Source organism: Odontesthes bonariensis, chromosome 14 (genome assembly GCF_027942865.1).
Source record: "Odontesthes bonariensis isolate fOdoBon6 chromosome 14, fOdoBon6.hap1, whole genome shotgun sequence".
In the NCBI taxonomy this organism is placed as follows: domain Eukaryota; kingdom Metazoa; phylum Chordata; class Actinopteri; order Atheriniformes; family Atherinopsidae; genus Odontesthes; species Odontesthes bonariensis.
Genome location: NC_134519.1, coordinates 31,528,788 through 31,547,220, shown reverse-complemented (window position 1 = coordinate 31,547,220; position 18,433 = coordinate 31,528,788). Strand labels below are relative to the sequence as shown.

The 18,433-nt window shown below is 40.9% G+C and overlaps 2 protein-coding genes across 6 annotated transcripts; both read left to right on the top strand.

Moving 5' to 3' along the window:
- The first annotated feature begins 189 nt into the window (after positions 1–189).
- Positions 190–10,127, top strand: agfg1b (ArfGAP with FG repeats 1b). 5 transcript variants are annotated; one of them, XM_075484042.1, is made up of 13 exons: positions 467–556; positions 2,589–2,751; positions 4,425–4,518; positions 4,773–4,888; positions 5,400–5,538; positions 5,657–5,813; positions 5,971–6,078; positions 6,484–6,628; positions 6,720–6,799; positions 6,902–6,994; positions 7,212–7,370; positions 7,909–8,003; positions 8,620–10,127. In XM_075484042.1, the coding sequence occupies exons 2-13, from the start codon at positions 2,702–2,704 to the stop codon at positions 8,677–8,679; spliced, it is 1,296 nt and encodes a 431-aa protein (XP_075340157.1). In that variant the 5' UTR covers positions 467–556; positions 2,589–2,701; the 3' UTR covers positions 8,680–10,127. The 5 variants fall into 5 exon arrangements, with proteins under 5 accessions (XP_075340155.1, XP_075340156.1, XP_075340158.1 ...); XM_075484040.1 differs by lacking the exon at positions 2,589–2,751 and having other exon boundaries at positions 190–556; XM_075484044.1 differs by lacking the exon at positions 467–556 and having other exon boundaries at positions 2,692–2,779.
- A 219-nt stretch (positions 10,128–10,346) lies between these two features.
- Positions 10,347–12,732, top strand: fbxo36b (F-box protein 36b). The gene is made up of 4 exons (XM_075482411.1): positions 10,347–10,442; positions 10,869–10,977; positions 11,458–11,630; positions 11,876–12,732. The coding sequence occupies exons 1-4, from the start codon at positions 10,347–10,349 to the stop codon at positions 12,395–12,397; spliced, it is 900 nt and encodes a 299-aa protein (XP_075338526.1). The 3' UTR covers positions 12,398–12,732.
- Positions 12,733–18,433: the final 5,701 nt, after the last annotated feature.

Here is an 18,433-nt window from a genome sequence, read left to right as displayed (position 1 = left end):
GAAGTTCTTGTGATTGAATGCAAACTTTAAAAGTGCCGTGTTTTTTGTATCACATTTTCTTCTGTAGTATTTCCAGTGAGGAGTGCTACTGCTTAACTATTTACAAGGCATCATTCCAAACCAACAGATGGCGCAGGCGCGGTGGGAGCTGGCGGTTGTCTTATTGTTTCATTTGTAGAAGAAGTTGTTTGTCAGTCGCCCAATCTCCCCACTAGACCTCACTTAGGTGTCTTCCTGGTCACCGCCGTCAGACACGGCCAGTCTGCCCCAAGACGCCCTCGCTACGCCGGGTACCTTGACCAAACTTTTTTTTTTTTTTTTTTTTTTTAACCCCCCCCCCCCGTCCCCCCGTCCCCCCGCACCGGTTTTACAAGCCGCTGTTTTCGGCCATGGCGACGAGTGCGAAGCGAAAGCAGGAGGAGACTCACCTAAAGATGCTCCGTGAAATGACTAGCCTGCCCGCGAATAGGAAATGCTTCGACTGCGACCAACGCGGCCCGACCTATGTCAACATGACAGTGGGTTCCTTCGTCTGTACTACCTGCTCCGGTATCTTGTGAGTGTCATTTTGAGTTGAAGTATAACATTTATTGTTTTAATCGTCCACCGGGCAACGACGTGATGCCGCGGTTGTTGTGAGGATCTGTGAGGTTGGCACCGTTAGCTCGTTAGCTAGTGTTAAAGTAAGGACAGGTAACGTTGACGCCAACTTCGGTTCAGTCAGAGGCCGTTGGGTTGGGCTTGGAAGTGTAGGGAGATTGGGTTGTTTATAGCTACGTTTAAGAATAATATGATTTGCTATTTTATCCCTACAGCGTGACGCCCGCTTGGTCAAGGTTTAGCATGCCAAAAACGTTAGATACCAAACTATTGCTGATGGACAAATATTTGATAACCGTATGTGAAAACAGAAGGTCAAAGAACCTCCTCTTGAAGTTGAACTGAACCGACCCCCCCCAAATACACACACCTCTAAATTAGAGGGAGTAGGGTGGGTCTTTCAACTTAGAAAGTAGCTGAAAGGCGAATAGAGCAAACGGGTCGCCAGTGCTCGTTGATGAAACGACTCCCTCAGAAACCCAAATTATTATGAAAGTGTTAAGGCAGGATTCGTTTTCTTCCTAGCATCATGAAATCACTGTTTTTGAAAGTCAGATCAGACTCATATTATCTAAATCAAGCACAGATTAAAGATACAGTAGGGAAAAAAAAACTAAACAAAAATTACTGCTCTAACCTTCAATGTTAGTCCACATGGGTAAGGCACCCATCAGTCTCCGGTAACTGGAAACCAGATCTTTCTTTTTCTTTTTATTCGCAGGAACATTAAAGCTGTCAAATGCCAGTTACTTTGTAATTCAGTTGGTTTACAAACTGTCTCAAGTTTCAACTGAATTTATCATGCATTTTACATCATGTTGCTGGCCTCCTGCGTCACTTGTAGACTCACGCACACACACACACCCTCAGTTTGAGGGATAGGGCTGCTTGAAAAAGATTTACAACCTTTTCATATCGTCATGATGATATAACATTATCATAATTTTTTTTGTGTATGCTGTTTTTGAAAGGACATACAGTACAGTTAAAAAGTCTGGGGCATTCACTCATTTCTTTATATTTGCTTCCGTTTAGCCAGAATTTAATTTCAAAGACAATAAACAATAGTTCTCTGATGCGCCAGTATTTACTATATATAGTATAAACTATAATATACTCTTTTTCAGTCCAGTCATTGTCTTGGACTATTGTAAAACAAAAGTCTTTTTCATTGGTTAAGCCCATTTACACTGACCCATGAATCATCTAAGCATAAAAAGGCACCTTACTAACACGTGGCAAAGAACCAATTTTAAATGATCTTTGGTCTCATTGTTACTTACAGCCTGTCACAGCCTGTCACATTTTTTTCCCCTTTTCATTTGTTGCATCTGCGGAAAATGCCAAAAATAGCCGGGTTTGACAGACATAAAATATTTTTTTGCACTAAGGTAATTCCAAAAAACTATCAGCCGAAAGTGTGGCATATATTGGCATGCGGATATATGTGTGTGTCCTGAATAATTCTTAGGCATCTGGAGTACAAGAGAAAAAATAGTAGTCTAAAAACTATCTACAGCAAATTAACTGTATCTGAAAGTGATTTCATGTCAGCAAAGCCCTGGCTGTATTGCCATTTTCAAGGAAGGGAAACACGGAGAAAGGGCTGAGGTATGCCAAATTTACACAAGAAGTGGACTGAAAACCAGTGACAATAGAACTTATGAAGAAATGAATCCTCACTGGGAGGATTCAACTGTATACATATATATATATATATATATATATATATATATATATATTTATTTACATTTTTTACAAAAAGATGGAACTTAGGGGCATGTGTTTAGGCCCATTTTAGTCAAGTTGAGCAGAGACATGCAGGAGTGATACCACATGATCTGGGTGTGTATGGCCTGGTTTTGAGAAGCATTTGAAAATACAATATAGAGTACAAAAATTTGCTTTGCTTTTGGCAAAAGTCTGCTTTTGGTCGGACTAACACAATGAATCTTTTTTTTTTTCTTGTGTTATGTAAACGTGCTTAGTGTGGGATCATCTTGACAGAAAACAGTAAAAAAGGCTGCCGACATCCAAAGAAGAACTTTGGAATGTCCTTCAAGAAGCCTGGAGAACTATTCCTGAAGACTACTTAAAGAAAATGACAAGAAAGCTTCTCTATGAGGGTTCAGACTGTGTTGAAGAACCAAGGTGGTCATACCAAATATTGAATTTCAAGGTTGATAGAATTTTACAGACTTTGTTTTGGCCTTTATATACTATATTTCCATTTATGTTTGCATATAAGTGAGACATTTGTAGAGAACTATCAGCTTCTTTGGTGCAAACACAGAGTTTTGTGTTGTATAATTAATCAATAATTCTTGTGCCGGATTTATTTATTTTTTTTAATGCTCCTTTGTTTTCATGATCTTGTTTAATAAAAACGTGTAAAATGGCTGGTAAGATTTCTTTTATTTCTGTCTGAGCCCTTAAAGGGATACGCCACCCCCAGGCCAAATTAAGTGTATCCCCGCATTCCCGAGACATAAATAAGTGTGTGGGAGCGTTTTCCTGGCGACCCAGGCATTGTCCGAGTCTCACAGCACTGACCACTGCTTGGTTGCGCGTAATACATACATGCTAGCGTCGCCACTCGAAATATTTCGCCCAACGTGAATTAATTTACTTGATTTACCTTCTAATTACTGTGTGAGTGGTGTACTTTCACATCGAGTGCAAATGACTGTCTAAATCTACACGGAAGGTTTGGTTTGCTCATGTCGGTTTGGGACTAGTTTCCAGTGCGGAAAACACAGCCGAAGCACACTCCCCGCTACGTCATTGGGAATACCCCCCTTCACGCTGGTTTGTTTGAAGAAGTCGGGGGTGGGGATTCCCAAAGACGTAGCGGGGAGTGTGCTTCGGCTGTATTTTCCGCACCTGAAACTAGTTCCCAAACCGACTTGAGCAAAACAAGCCTTCTGTGTAGATTTACACAGTCATTTGCACTTGATGTGAAAGTACACCACTCACACAGTAATTAGAAGGTAAATCAAGTAAATTAATTCACGTTGGGCGTAATATTTAGAGTGGCGACGCTAGCATGTATGTATTACGCGCAACCAAGCAGTGGTCAGTGCTGTGAGACTCGGACAATGCCTGGGTCGCCAGGAAAACGCTCCCACACACTTATTTATGTCTCGGGAATGCGGGGATACACTTAATTTGGCCTGGGGGTGGCATATCCCTTTAACTGTACTTCTTACACCCAGGCACTTACAGCTTGGGTCATGATGTCACTTCTTTAGATATTTGGCTGTAGTGCTATATGATTTCTGTGTATCAATGAATGTAAAAGCTTATTACTAATACCACAAAATTTTAGTTTCTAGATTTTATTTGTACTTGTTTTGGTAAATTCCTAGAGTTGTTTTAATGTACTACCTAAATGTATATTTCTCTCAGTTTGTGTCTAAAAGCCTCGGGTCCACTAATTTTATTAATTCGTCATAGATAAGGGGACATCTGCTAAAAGCCCATCATCTGCTAGCTTCAAGATCGCTTCTAATCACATTAACAGTCACAAATATTTCCGCACTAATGCATCTTTAATTTTAAGTCAAAGTTACAATCCTTTTGATTTACAGCAGAACCAAAGTTCATGTTCCTCAAATGCTTAAGCAGTAGTGAATGTTTCCTTCAGTTTTTTTTCCTTCTCCCAGAAATGTCTGTCAAACATATTTCCTTCTTGCAAAGGAATAGAATGTTATCTTCTGAAAAGAGTGTCTGTTTTTATTTGCTTGTTTGATGGAACATGAACAACCTTGGGTTGCATCCTGCTCCTCTTGTCCTCTTATAACATTTACCTCCTCCACCCACAGGCGAGGGCTGAATCCCCCACACAGAGTGAAGTCGATCTCTATGACCACATTCACACAGCAGGAAATCGAGTTCCTACAGAAACACAGCAATGAGGTATCATGCACATGTTCTGACAAAAGTTTCAGTACCATATATTCATGTTGTTACTTTCAGAGTTGAGACCATGGGTTGATTTTTGCTACGGTGTCTTTCTGTTTTTGAGCTTTGCTTAGTGAACCTATTGACATTCCTTTCTCTCCCCCTCTATCCCTTCCCCCCTCACCCTTGCTTTCTCTCACCTCTGTCCTGTCTGCACTCCTACCCCCATCTCAATCCTCCCACCCTCCTCATTCCTGTGCCCCCTGTAGGTCTGTAAACACATCTGGTTGGGCCTTTATGACGACAGGACATCAGTTGTTCCAGATTTCCGAGAACCACAGAAAGTAAAAGAGTTTCTTCAGGAAAAATACGAAAAGAAAAGATGGTAACATAAACTTGTTCCTTTTACTTTAAGATTTTTATGAAAACTTTCTTTTAAAAAGCACATTGGTGTACTCTTATTTTAGTTCCTCAATTTGTCCTGTGGATAAAGATAGGATAAATGGATGATAGTTCAATAAAAAGAAAATCTTTACTTGAGTGCATCTTAACTTCAGCATGCAAGAAAGCACAAAGTTCCCAGTGTCGCCTGGCAGTTTTGCCTTGTTACTATCAACTGTGATGCAAAGAAAAAGTGCTGAACGTTAAGTGTCACCTACCTTTGCCAAAATCGGTTTTGCTGCTGTGGACGAGGTTAACCATATGTTTTACTTGACAACCCAGTCTACGTTGTCCACGTGTCTTTGTTCTTTTTTATTTTTATTTTTTTGGCTGCAGAGTTTGTGAAAGGAACGTAAAACTCTTAACCAGATCCATTTATGAAGGAAAGAATAGTTGATTGGCTTTAGATGTTTCTGTAGTAAAACATTCTCTTTGTTTATGCTATGAATACCCAGGTATGTTCCTCCAGACCAGGCAAGAGCAGTAACAAGCGTTCAGGTCTCTGTGTCTGGCTCCTCAGCAAGCAGCACCGGCAGCACCCCTGAAGTCCAACCCCTCAAAACGCTGCAGCTCAACAGGACACCACTGCGGCAGGTGGAATTGCACACCGACTCTCATTCTGCCCTTAAATATCACTTTGTCTGTTTGTTTGTTTTTCTTTTTGGAATTGAGTTGGAGAAAAGATATTTTTCCGTCTTGTCCTACCACTCAGTCTCCAGGACTAGGCCGTTCCCAGGCTCACAGTGCAGCTCAGGAGAAAAAGTTCGACTTGCTGTCAGACCTTGGAGGAGACATTTTTGCTGCTCCATCAACTCAAACTGCCAGCTCTACCAACTTTGCCAATTTTGCACATTTTCCAAGCCAGTCAGGTAAGACAACAAAAATAAAATCCAATGTCCTGTTGAGATCAAACAGGTGACATATTTAAAGGAACATACTTTTTGATTCTTCATAATCCCATCATACATTTTCACTGCCATTGTTTTTATTTCCACATTTCATTATGTTCCTCCTGTATGACTGCAGCACCTCAGGGTAATTCAAATACCAATTTTGCCAACTTTGAAGCATTTGGAAACACTGCAATTCCATCCCATCTGAGCACATCACCTCCCTCAAAGTCCTTTTCATCAGGTACCACCCTCCCCACCTTTGTCTTTCCTCATCACATCCTCGCGTACTCACCCTAACTTACATTGCTGTTTTTCTTATTTATTTCTTATCAGCTGTTTTTTTGGGGAAACACTCTGTCTCTTGCCATAGGCTACTCAGTGAATGTTCTTAGCATATTTGTCTTTGATACAGTTTTTAAACTAGGTGCTTCGCACAGCAAGCACTTGAGGCAAACTTTGTAGTGTTAAAATAAATGTTATGAACACACCTTTCCATCATTTTAGTTTGAAATAATTTGTGAACACTTCACAAGGTCTTAAAGGGTAGACACCAAATGAGCAATTTACCCCGAAATCTTTTTGATTGTTTAGATATGACTATGTATGTTTCTGATACGTAAGATTTAGTAATGATCTGTTCTGAAAGGGGGAGGAGTGCCAATTCCATCAATGTCCAATGCTGTCGCTGCTCAGTCACAGACAGGGAGTCGCAGAGAGGACCGCTATGCTGCCCTGGCTGAGTTAGACAATGAGCTCAGCTCCTCTGCCTCCTCAGGCAGCAATGTGCAAGGGTTAGAAACGGACACACACACTCACAGAGGTTCACTACATCAAGTCGTGTCTGACATACAGTCCATCTTCATTGCATAATTTTCTTCACAGGAACATATTTGGACCAGCACTTGGTTCATCTCCAGCTCAGAACCCACCCGTGTTACCCAGCATGCAACCTGGCTTTGGAGGTGATGATAAGCCTCACAGTGTTGACTAAAGAAATAAAATATGTTTTGGTATATCGCTACTTTTGGCATGAAGACTCATTTTGTGATTTTCATCCCATCTAGCTGTTCCATCCACAAATCCTTTTGTTGCTGCAGCGATAGCCCCGGACATGGCCACCAACCCTTTCCAGACCAATGGCAGGGGTCCAGCTGCAGGTAAGTACATTTATACTTAAAAGTATTTGATACGTTCTTCTTTTAATTAGAAAGTGGTGTACCTTTACTGTAACCCAGTTACACTGCCAAATAGTTCTGTGACGTGCCAAAGTATCTAGAATTTACTGTATGTATGTATGTATGTATGTATGTATGTGTGTGTATTGTGGATATGTGTGTACATCCACTATGCACACATGCTGCGTGTGTCTCATAGCATCTTTTGGTACTGGCTCTATGAGCATGCCCGCCGGCTTTGGGAATGCGTCTTCCTACTGCCTCCCAACCAGTTTCAGCGGAAACTTCCAGCAGCAATTCCCTGGCCAGGCTCCCATCCCTTATTCTCAACCTGGGGCCTATCACCCTCAGTCTAATGGTTAGTTCCCCACCTCCATCTTCCTACCTTGTTACGCCTGTGCAGTACCTGCCAGTGACTTAGGCTGTTTGCATGTTTTTTGTGCTATGAATTGTATTTTTCTAACATGATGGCCTTTTGCATTGCGGGCTGGGTTGAAGCCTTGTTTCATGTGACTTGTCAGTGGCAGCTACTGCACAGTGACAAAAGGTTGCATTTAGGGGGAAAAGCTTTAGGGTTCTGTACTAGCCCAAATACAAAATCTGACATCACTCATAAAGCTCTGTTCACACCTGAATGCAATCTGACATGCTGGAATTTGGCTGTCTTGTTGATTTTTATTTTTAATTTTTTTTTCTCCTCCTCTCTGATCCCTGACAGCTTTTCTAAGTTAACTATCAATGATTTTACCTGTTGTAAAAGAAGTGTTTCTTTATAGAAGGATGATTTAATATTTGCATTAGAAAAGAAAAAAGGGAAACCCTTACTGCTTATTTCTTAACTGTTGGACAAAGCAGACTGAAGCTGTTGTAAATTCCTTTCCCTCCATCACCCTTAGGTCCTGCATTCCCAGTCTACACTCAGAGCAAGCCTACCATTACACCCTTCGGGCAGCCCATGGCTATCCCTGGCATGTCCAATAACCCATTCATGGTGAGTATTCGTTGTATGTTGTTTTCCCTACTTTTTAAAGATTCTGCAAGGATGTTAGAAGAAGGTAGTTTCATTGAAAACTTTTAACAACAAAAATCACTGTGCATCTTCAAACAGTATGCAATTGCAGCAGATGCTTTTCAGCTATGACAATCAACTTATAAAGGATTGAAGAAGGCTGGAGCTCACTGATTCTAACGCAGTGTAATAGTAGTACTAGTAGCACTACTACTATTAATTGCATGAGAATCAGTGAGCTCCAGCCTTCCTTTGCCTTCTTTCATAGCAAGTCAAGTCAAGTAACCCATCTATCCAAATCCGAATGCTGGATTTTAAAATGTGTGTGGTTTTCTTAAGAAAACGTAACCGTCCCCAAATTTTTTTTTTATTTCTCAGCCTTTGAAGAAAGTAAAAACATAGAATAAAGATCTTTTGAAAAAAAACTTTCTTTCTCATAAATTGAAAAAAAAAAAAAAGATAATTTTCCAGATGTCTTGCTTGAGAGATAAAAGCACACATATCACATCAGGTCAAAATGTGCTAATAGAGACCTGGCTCACCGCAGTGATGTGTTTAGTTGGTGTGTAATATCTTATCTTGGACATCTTTTTTTCAGGCAGGAGCGCCGGCCGGGTCATTCCCTTCAGGAGGTACATCCACCAACCCCTTCCTGTAGCGCGGTTCCTGGGCCTTGCCACCAGAGGGCAGCATGCAGCACACGCTCAATGCACTTGTTCCGTCATGCAACTAGTGGCAGTACATTGCTTGAAAAAAAACTAAAAACTTGTGGTTTACTTTTTTTTTTTTTTTTTTCATAAAATAAGTTTACAACACTATGAAGGAGTACAAAGGAGTATATTGAAGACTATGGGACTGTTTGGACTATATATACAAAACATTGTATGCTTTTTTTGTTTTTGTTAAAACTGTAAGCTCTTTGCATATCACCATTTATGATCACAAATAAGTACATGTAATGTATGACAGACTGAATTAACAAGGATGAATATACACACCTTGTGTTTTTAGAAAAAGAAAAAAGAAAACACTACAAACTGTCTACATTAGGCAAGGGTTTACATTTTAAGATTATTAACAGGGTTCCATCTAAATCCACATGCTGTGGTTTGAGGGCAGGTGTTTCATTTTCAAAAGGGATTTGTTTTTGCTACATTTGAGTCTTAATGCTACTATATCAGCACTAAGGAATTTCCTATATTAACCCACACATCCAGAGTGCTAATCCTAGAAGTTGGCTATAACCCAAAGCAACCAAATCCAAATCTTTTTAATGTAGAGTAACATCCTGGGCAGGTTGATGGGACATTGCATTGTTCTCAGGCTATTAGTCAACGAGTTAAATATTGCCAGTGCATATAAAATTGTGAGTATAAGCTAAGGTTAAAATTTAAATCAAGTACAACTCAAATAGCATAACTACGAGGCCAGCAGAGACAGCTCTTAGCCCAGTAGGTAAAGGGACAAGCATGTCTCTTAGAGCACAAATGGTGGAAAAGTGAGACTTTCTTAGTCTTGTTACTTACATAATTGATATATTGGTAAAATTGTTTAGTATACTCAAGTAACCTCAGTTCTGCTTGTTGTAAGATGAGCATATTTAAGATATTCACTATATTTTATGAAAACAAATGGAGAGACTGTTAATGAAAGCGAGAGGCTTCTGATCCTTAAAACACAAGAAGTGGTTACCTTAAAACACAAGAAGTGGTGGTTCACATGGTTGGAGTTGGCTTGTCATTTTGAAGCAAAGAAAAAAAAAACACAACATTTGAAAACAATATCTGAGCTATTATTTTGTATTCACTGTTGCCCCTTGAGTTCTGTGATCCTCTTTGCCTTGTCATTTAAAGCTTAAGAGAACAATAGACCGTGGAGAAACGTTGCCCCAGTTTGCTTTAATATACAGCAAAGGAAAATAACACTAATTTAGGGATTAAATAGATTACCGAATCCACCTGACTTCAGAGAACTTGGGTCTTTATGGTACCACCCATGACTAACAATTAGTTTGACAATGTGTTTCTTGTTTTTACTAGAATAGGTGAATATATGTGTACATATATAAATACATGTATAAATAAATTAAAAGATTTTTAACTACAATTTTGTGTAACTATCATTTGTTGATAATATTTAAGTTTTTAGAGTTAATTAACACTTACATTTTTTTCCACCCATTTAAAACTAATGGAAACAAATACACGATGTCTTTTGATTTATTTTGAGGAAAAATTATTCTTTTCTTGCTTGTCAGAAACTTGCTCTGAGCATTTACAACTTAGTCGCGTGAGAAAGTTGCCATGACGACACCCAAACTGTGACATGGCGTCCCTTCTCGCAGACCCGTTGTTTGAAATCTCTGGACGAGGTCCTCCACCTGATAAGAACTTTTATCATTTTTCTCTCAACAAGTCAGAAGTAAGTAATATTGATTTGAATTGAAATTAACATTAACCGAGTTCTCAGTAGCAGTTTTTTTTTTCACGTAGCAAACTTGAATTAAACGTCAATTTAACGTTAGCTTAACTTGCTCCAATCATGGACGGTTCATAACTGACAGAAAATGTGAACATAGTTTAAATGTTGTAGACAAGTGTGAACTGAGAACCAATTGAGCTAATTGTTTGGCTTTTATTACGGTGGCTCATAAACCAAACCCATTTTACACAGGTTTTAATTAACAAGTTGAACAGTTCCCACGCCAAGCTTCTCTTTCACATCCGGGGGTGTCCACATTAGTTGAGCCGTTAGTTTACTTGCTAGCAGCTGAAATGTGTGAATAAAGAACACACAAAAAAAATACCCAACAACCCAAGGCACCAGTTATACTTTGGATTTCTCCAGGTGATTTGGAGATGGTGGAAGATTTCTCCGAGAACCGTAGACAGGTACTCCAAGCCCGGGGAGCAGAGGGAGTCTCATCGTGACTTCTTGGATGACACTTGGCTACAGAGTAAGAATAGAATTTTATATTGACGACTGATGGCTGTGTTAAAACGCAATTTTTTAAAAACATTTTCTTTTATTCGTTTTATCTGGAGTTAAGAAAGTGAGGTAATTCTCATTGAAGACATTTGGCCTATTTGAGTGAAAAAGCACAAATATAAATAATGGAATTACTGATTGTGATGTTTAAACAGAGTAGATTGTTAATGTAACAATGTATCAGTACTGTCATATGAGCCAGCTACTGCTCCGTTATTATATGCAGTTCAGTGAAGGTGTGGTCAGAAAGTGATTTGGCAGCAACTTGTCTTAGCTGAAATATTACAGGCGAGCTAAATGTTCTTAGCAATGGCTCACCTCCACCAGTATTATTTTTATTCTACAGTGCTTCAGTTATTTCTCCGTATTCTGGCAACTTGTTGTATATAAGACTAAACTGCTTAAGGTTTGATATGGATAACTCGTGAAAAAATGGGCTTCTTTTCAGGTGAAGTCAGTGTGGTTTTTGGTCAAAGAGTCTTACAGTACACCAAAGCTTTGTGCAAAGGCCATTATGACTATCTGGAGCGCCTGCCTGACTCCTTACTTCTGCGGATAATAAATTGTCTGGAGCTTGAAGATGTGGGTCAGCTTGGAAGAACGTCGCAAAGGTTCAAGGAGGCATGTTCCACAGATACACTTCCAGCTAAAAAATTTCAACTATTTTTAGAAAAGATATATCAGTAATTTAGGGTAGACCTATTGCCTATTTTGTTTCCTGTCATAGATTTTTAGGTATTCATGCTAAAGAAATATTTGAATATTATTGTTTCAATGTTTTGTAAATTATGTCAGTGGGACAAAATGTTTAAACTCCTGTGTTTTGTGTAATATTCCTCTTTCGTTTGATTTTTTTTGCTCTTCAGCTCTGTGGGTCAGAGGAGTTCTGGGAGCAAGCAGTGCGCCTGCGTTGCAACACAGTTCCGGCTGAGGTGGCGTTATTGGCGCTTGAGGTGGGCTGGCGCAGCATTTTCTTCACGAACAAGTTACATCTGCAGAAGCTGCTCAGCCGCAGAAGGCTGAGGTACGAGGAGCAACAGGAAGGGCACTTCTCTGACCCAGATACACAGGCAGAGGAATCTGCAAATGAAAGCTCAGAGACGAGCCCTGTGTCCGGTTCTGAAGAGGAATCTCACCCTAGCACTATCTGCCTTCTGTGCATTGGCAGTGACACTGGTTTTGAATCCAACTCTTGCTGTGATGTTGACCCTGATGTTGAATCTGATCCTGACCCTGATCTAGAGCCTGCCTCTGATTCCATCGAGCTTGAGCCTGACCCGTTCATGGAAGGCCTAAGGTTCTGTGAGGTAGAAACAGTAACTCGAAGCAGCATACTGAGCAGTGGTGTAGGAGACTGTGGTGAAGTGTCAGCCAAGACACCAACATAAGCCTTTTATCAGATGTGCCAAAGCCTTTTCATCCTTATGGTTGTGTTATTAACATTTGTTAATATTCACCTGACCTGTAATTGGTTTTGTATTGATTGTCTCTCATTTTTCTGAAGTCTTCTTTTTATTTTTGCCGATTTAATTTTTCAGTTACCAAATTTCGTTAATATATCTATTGTATCGTGGCTTAATTGAACTATTAAACAAGACAAACCAAGAATAATAACAGCACATTGTTGACCATATTAACTGTACCTTGTAATGTACAAGTTGTAATGTTCAATAATCTAGGTTGTCTGTATAGAGAGAAAGTTGATCATAAATGTACAATTCTGTTGTCTGGCTAATGTTGACTATTTCTGAATAAAAGTATTTAACTATGACGACCAGCTCTCATAAAAGGTGACTATGCTTTTGGGTGAAATTTCAGGATGAACCTTAAATGCATTATAACTTTTATAGGTGAATTTAATGTGACCTTCTGTGAACTTTTGAATGCACATGTTCAACTGTTCAATGTTTCAGTACTTTTTGCACTTTTTCGAAACCGTTTACATCAGCGTGGTCTGCACGCTAGACGACCTGCAAGGGTACCTGGCCACACCACCAGGCACAGGTGTCATCATCTTGCATGGGCAAGGGAGCATTTACGAATGACAATGCTCCAGCTCATCGAGGTTGCATCATTAGGGAACGGCTGTTAGAGACTGGGGCACCTCAAATGGAGTGGCCTGCACTTTCTCCAGACCTGAATCCCATAGAAAACCTATGGGGTTAGCTGAGTCGACGTTTAGAGGCTTGTAACTCTGTACCCCAGAACCTCAATGACCCGAGGGCCGCCCTTCAAGAAGAGTGGGATGCCATGCCTCAGCAGACAATAAGTCGACTTGTGAACAGCATGAGACGTCGTTGTGAAGCTGTAATTAATGCTCAAGGGCACATGACAAGTTATTGTGACATTGACATTTTGTCAATTGTCTGTGTTTGATAGTGGATTACATCATGATCTAGATTCTTAGAAGACACAGATACTGTATGTGAGTTTTGATGGGATCATGAGTGTAGTGCACTCAGAAAGAGTCCCCTAGAGGGCACAAGCTGCCAGAGCTAATGGTCTGCTTTGTGTGTGCTACAGTATTTGATATCATCCTTGTTCCCTCTTTCTTGTTTGTCTTGCTTGACTTTGTGTTGAAATGCTTGAGCTGTGCATAATTTTTTAATGGTCTTGATGGGATTTCAAGTTTCTCTAAGACTGAAAAAAAAAGTCAGTGTCACATTGACTTTTCTATAAGCTGCAGTAATATTGGAGGAATCTTCTGTCAACATACAGAGCTATGCAGAGTATGTCACTGGGTACATCAGCACTTGTGTTGACAACATCGTGCCCACCATACAAGTGAAGAAGTTCCCCAACCAAAAGCCCTGGATCATCAGTCAGGTATGGCGCATGCTGCGTGCTCACTCCACTGCATTTAAATCTGGGAATGAGACATATGCAGATTGAGTACAAAGCTGCAAAGTATGGATTGAGGAGAGCCATCACAGCGGCCAAGAGGCAGTACAGAGAGAAGCTGGACGGCTTCTACTCTTCTGCCGACTCCGGGCGGATGCGGCAAGGCCTGCAGCAGATCACAGAATACAGGAACACCACCAGCATCATCATCTCCTCAGACAGACTGCCTAATGACCTCATCAACTTCTACACCCGCTTCGAGACCACCAGCGACATCACAGGGAGAAGTCACTACACCTGGCCCACCCAACCCCCTGCCTCTCCTCCACCAACAGTATCCCTCAGTCCAGGTACTCAAAACCCTGAAGAGGATCAACCCCCGAAAGGCAGCAGGGCCGGACAACATCCCGGGGCCGGCCCTCAGAACATGTGCCAAAGAACTGGCAGATGTTCTCACCTCCATCTTCAACCTCTCCCTCACCCAGAGCACCGTCCCCTCCTGCTTCAAGACCACAACCATCGTCCCCCTCCCCAAGAAGAGCTCACCCACATGACTACAGACCAATAGTACTCACTCCAATCACTCCAAAGGTGGCAAATCTGGTGTCATGGTGTGAGGACAACAACCTCACCCTCAACACAAACAAGACGAAGGAGATGATAGTGGACATGAGGAAGGAAAAGAGAGCTCATCAGTCACGATTCATCCGAGAACTTGTAGTGGAGAGGGTGAGCACCTTCAAATACCTGGTGCACATCAGCGAGGACCTCCCTGGACAGTGAACACCACACAGCTGGTGAAGAAGGCTCAACAGCGGCTGTATTTTCTGAGGCTCAGGAAGTCTGGCATGTCGGCTGAGATCCTCTGGAATTTCTACAGCTGCGTTGTTGAGAGCATCTTGACCAGTTGCACCACTGTGTGGTACGGCAGTGCCACTGTCATGGACTGCAAACGCCTGCAGAGAGTGGTAAAGACAGCTGAGAGGATAATCAGGACTCCACTCCCCTCTCTGCAGAGCATCTACAACCGCAGAGTCCACAGGAGAGCTGCCTCCATCATCAAAGACCCCACCCACCCCCAACATGGACTGTTCACACTTCTCCCCTCAGGCCGTAGGTACAGAAGTGTGAAATGCAGGACCTCCGGGCTCAAGAACTCTTTTTTCCCCACTGCCATCAGACTCCATAACAGCTACTAAATTCCACTACCAATAACCTGAGAAAATAATACATATATATGTATTATTTTTCTTCTGTTATTTGTATTTTTGTATGTAGCATTTTTTCTACTGCATATAGCATTTTTTTTTACTGTATGTAGCTTTTTTTTACTCCTTTGACTGGCATTCTAAAGCCTCGTTTTCCACTGTCAGTACGGTTCGGGTCACTTCGTATCGGTACGGGTCGGGTCGGGTCGCTTTGGGGTCAGCTTTGCGTTCCCACTGTACAAAGGGGACCCTCAGGGGTGGGTGGAGTGCGTGCCGAAGCATCACTACGTCAATCGCTCCGAAGCTTCTTCAGCTGGCTTGCGGTCCGGTTGAAACCACTCTCTGTCATTTTTGCAGCAATCAGCTGGAAAACTTTTTTGTTTCGCACAACCCCATCGAGCTCCCGCTGCACAGCCTCCTCACCAACAACGGAGAGCAAAGCCTGCACCTCCTCAGCACTCCAGGCTCCTCCCCAAGGGAACCGGTCCTGTGTGCTAGGTACCCCAAGCAGAAGGGTTACAAAAATTGTAACGGGTACCATGGGACCGGTACGCTTTCGTGGTAGTGGAAACACTGAAATAATGTTGAACTGTTCTGAACCGACCCGTACCGGACTGCATAATGGAAATGGGGCTTTATAGACAGCAAAGTAAGCTTTTCATTGCACAGGGAAACTTGTTTTGTGCATATGACAATAAAAACTTTGAATCTTGAATCTGTACTTACAGAAAAGCATTGAGTAAAAAAATCTGTGACAACTTTACTAAAATATCCCAATATCAGCTGGGTACCTGCATGTTACTGAAACCTGGATGTTTTTTGGCAGAACACTGAGTTTCAGACAGTTTGAGCAGGGATTAATCAGAGGTCTGATGCAGACGCTTGTTCTACCAGCTTGCATTATGTCTCCTCAAAGGCACATTTAATCACTTCTTCAGGTTGTACGTTGTTTTTACTTGAGAACTCGAAATTAGCCTAGTCTCTAAATATCACGTTTGTCAAGTGAAGTGTTATCTTAAGGTACTTCTACTGCTGGAGGAATGCAGAGTTCAATCTGTAATACACCTTCTCTTGCCACACCCAAGTTTTTAAATGCTTGCACTGATGGATTTCCTCAGAAACTTTGAATATTTGCAGATAAACTTTATTTTAAATCTTTTTCACTAATTTCCAGATGTGCATCTTGACCATCCTCAGCTTCATAATTGTCTGCCTGATTTTGGAGTACTTTGAGCTAAAATCATGGATGGGACCATACTAATCAAGCATTTCCAGGCTCTTTGTGAGGGCCTGACTTATCTGAAAAAACATTGCCAGATGGTAATCCGGTAGTGTGATCATACCCTCTTCACCTGAGAGTGGGAAATATATCACCCTTGCACTGGAAATAAAGATATGGTATTTAAATGATTACTTATACAACCCAAATAGAAAAAAAGAAATAGGACACTGTAAAATGTAAATTGAAGCACAATTCAATGATTTCAAATCTTATTAAATAAAAGTTCTATCACAATAGAGCATAGAAAACATCAGGTATTGAAAGTGAGACATTTTACTATTTCAAACAAAAAAATAAGCTAATCGTGAATTTGAATGCAGTAACACATCTAGAAAATAAAGGGACAGTACCATGTTTACCACTGTATAGCATCCCCTCTTCTTGTACCAACATCTGTAAACATCTGGGAACTGAGGAGACCTGTTGCTGGACTCTTGTTGCTCAACAGTCCTGGGTCCTCTTTGTGGCATTTTGTGTTTCAATAGGCGCCAAATATTTTAAATTGATGACATTTCTGGACTGCAGGCAGGCTGGTCCAGCAGCTGGACTCTTCTACTACAAAGCCATGTTGTTGTAATAGATGCAGGTTAACATTTACTTGCCGAAAAATCCAAGGCCTTTCCTGAAAAAGACATTGTCTGGATGGGAGCAAACGTTCTTCTAAAAACTTTGTTTATACCTTTCCGCATTAATGTGTCTTTCCATATCTGAAAGTTTCAAGTTCTGTTGGCACTAATGCACCCACATACCATCAGCGATGCATGCTGTTGAACTGATAACAAGCTGGATGGTCTTCTTTAATCCAGAGGATGCAGTGTCCATGATTTCCAAAAATAATTGAAATTTAATTTTGTCTGACCACACAACAGTGAGGCAGTTGCTCGTTCTTGGTTTGAGAATGAACAAAACAAGTCATTGGTTGTCAAGTTCAGGAAGAAAAGCTGGTATTGCTTAGTGTTCATTTACATCAGAGGTATCTTTTGGAGGAAAGAATGACTATGACTGGTCAATCTGCAACGTGAACTGAAGAGGAGAAAACTCCTCAGGATCTTTTTTTGGACACATATAAGGACTGATCGTGAGCGACTAGTGAGTAGTTTCCTCACTTACATAGATGTTGTTTGTTTTTTTGTAAAACTACTAGTGGTTTTTGATAGCTTGGTATGTCTTTCCCAGGAACCTGGTGGGTTTGGAGGTTCTTCCGTTCAGGAGCTGTGCTGCCAGACTTGTTATCTCTCTGTTTGAAAAGTTTTTTTTTCTTTTCTTTACAATATTTTTTCATGTGGTTCCCTGTAATATTCTACAACACCTCATTTGAGCTTTCAACATAACTCTCTTGATCTTCACTTGAAAATAACTAAAACCTTGAACCACATTACAGTTGTGTCTGTATTATATCAGACTGTCTTTATGGTTCAGTGCATTCTATTGCCTTGATTTATGGTCTCTACCAAAAAAAAAAAACGGTTTATTCTATTCTAACCCTCTTCTTACCTTAGCTCACCTGGGAATATCAACTGCCTTTTTCGAAACGTTGGAAGAGGCCATAAGAGGATTGAGTCTGACAACGTAAAGACCGCATAACGAACCATGTGGTTCACAGGAGAATGCTTCCCTTATGTTGACCTTAGCTAAACTCAGCTCCCAGGCGAAGCTAATAATCCAGAGTTTAAAAGAGCAAACGGTTGAAAGTTCAAACATCTAAACCAGAAAAGATCAAACATATGAACAAAGCAGAGAGGAAAGAATAGAAAGCACTTGTCATTCATGTTTGCATGTACCTTGCTTTGCATGCTCTATTATCAATAAGTCTCTTATTCTTCCTCGTCACCAGTTTCTCACCATTTCTTTGTATAACTGTTTTTATGTGGTTTGTGCTATGAATATATTTTGAATGAATTCATTAATCGGTGATAGGTCTTCCATGACAGTTTGACGGCTTAGGAGAGATCGTCCGTAAAGTAAATGTGAAACCTGGCGAGTGATCTGTTTGCTCTCAGCTTACCTCTTTCAGTCCTCCTGACCTGGACAGATGAAACTTATGGCCTCTTTTCATCCACTAAGGTGGCTTAAGTGGTTCACTGACACTATGA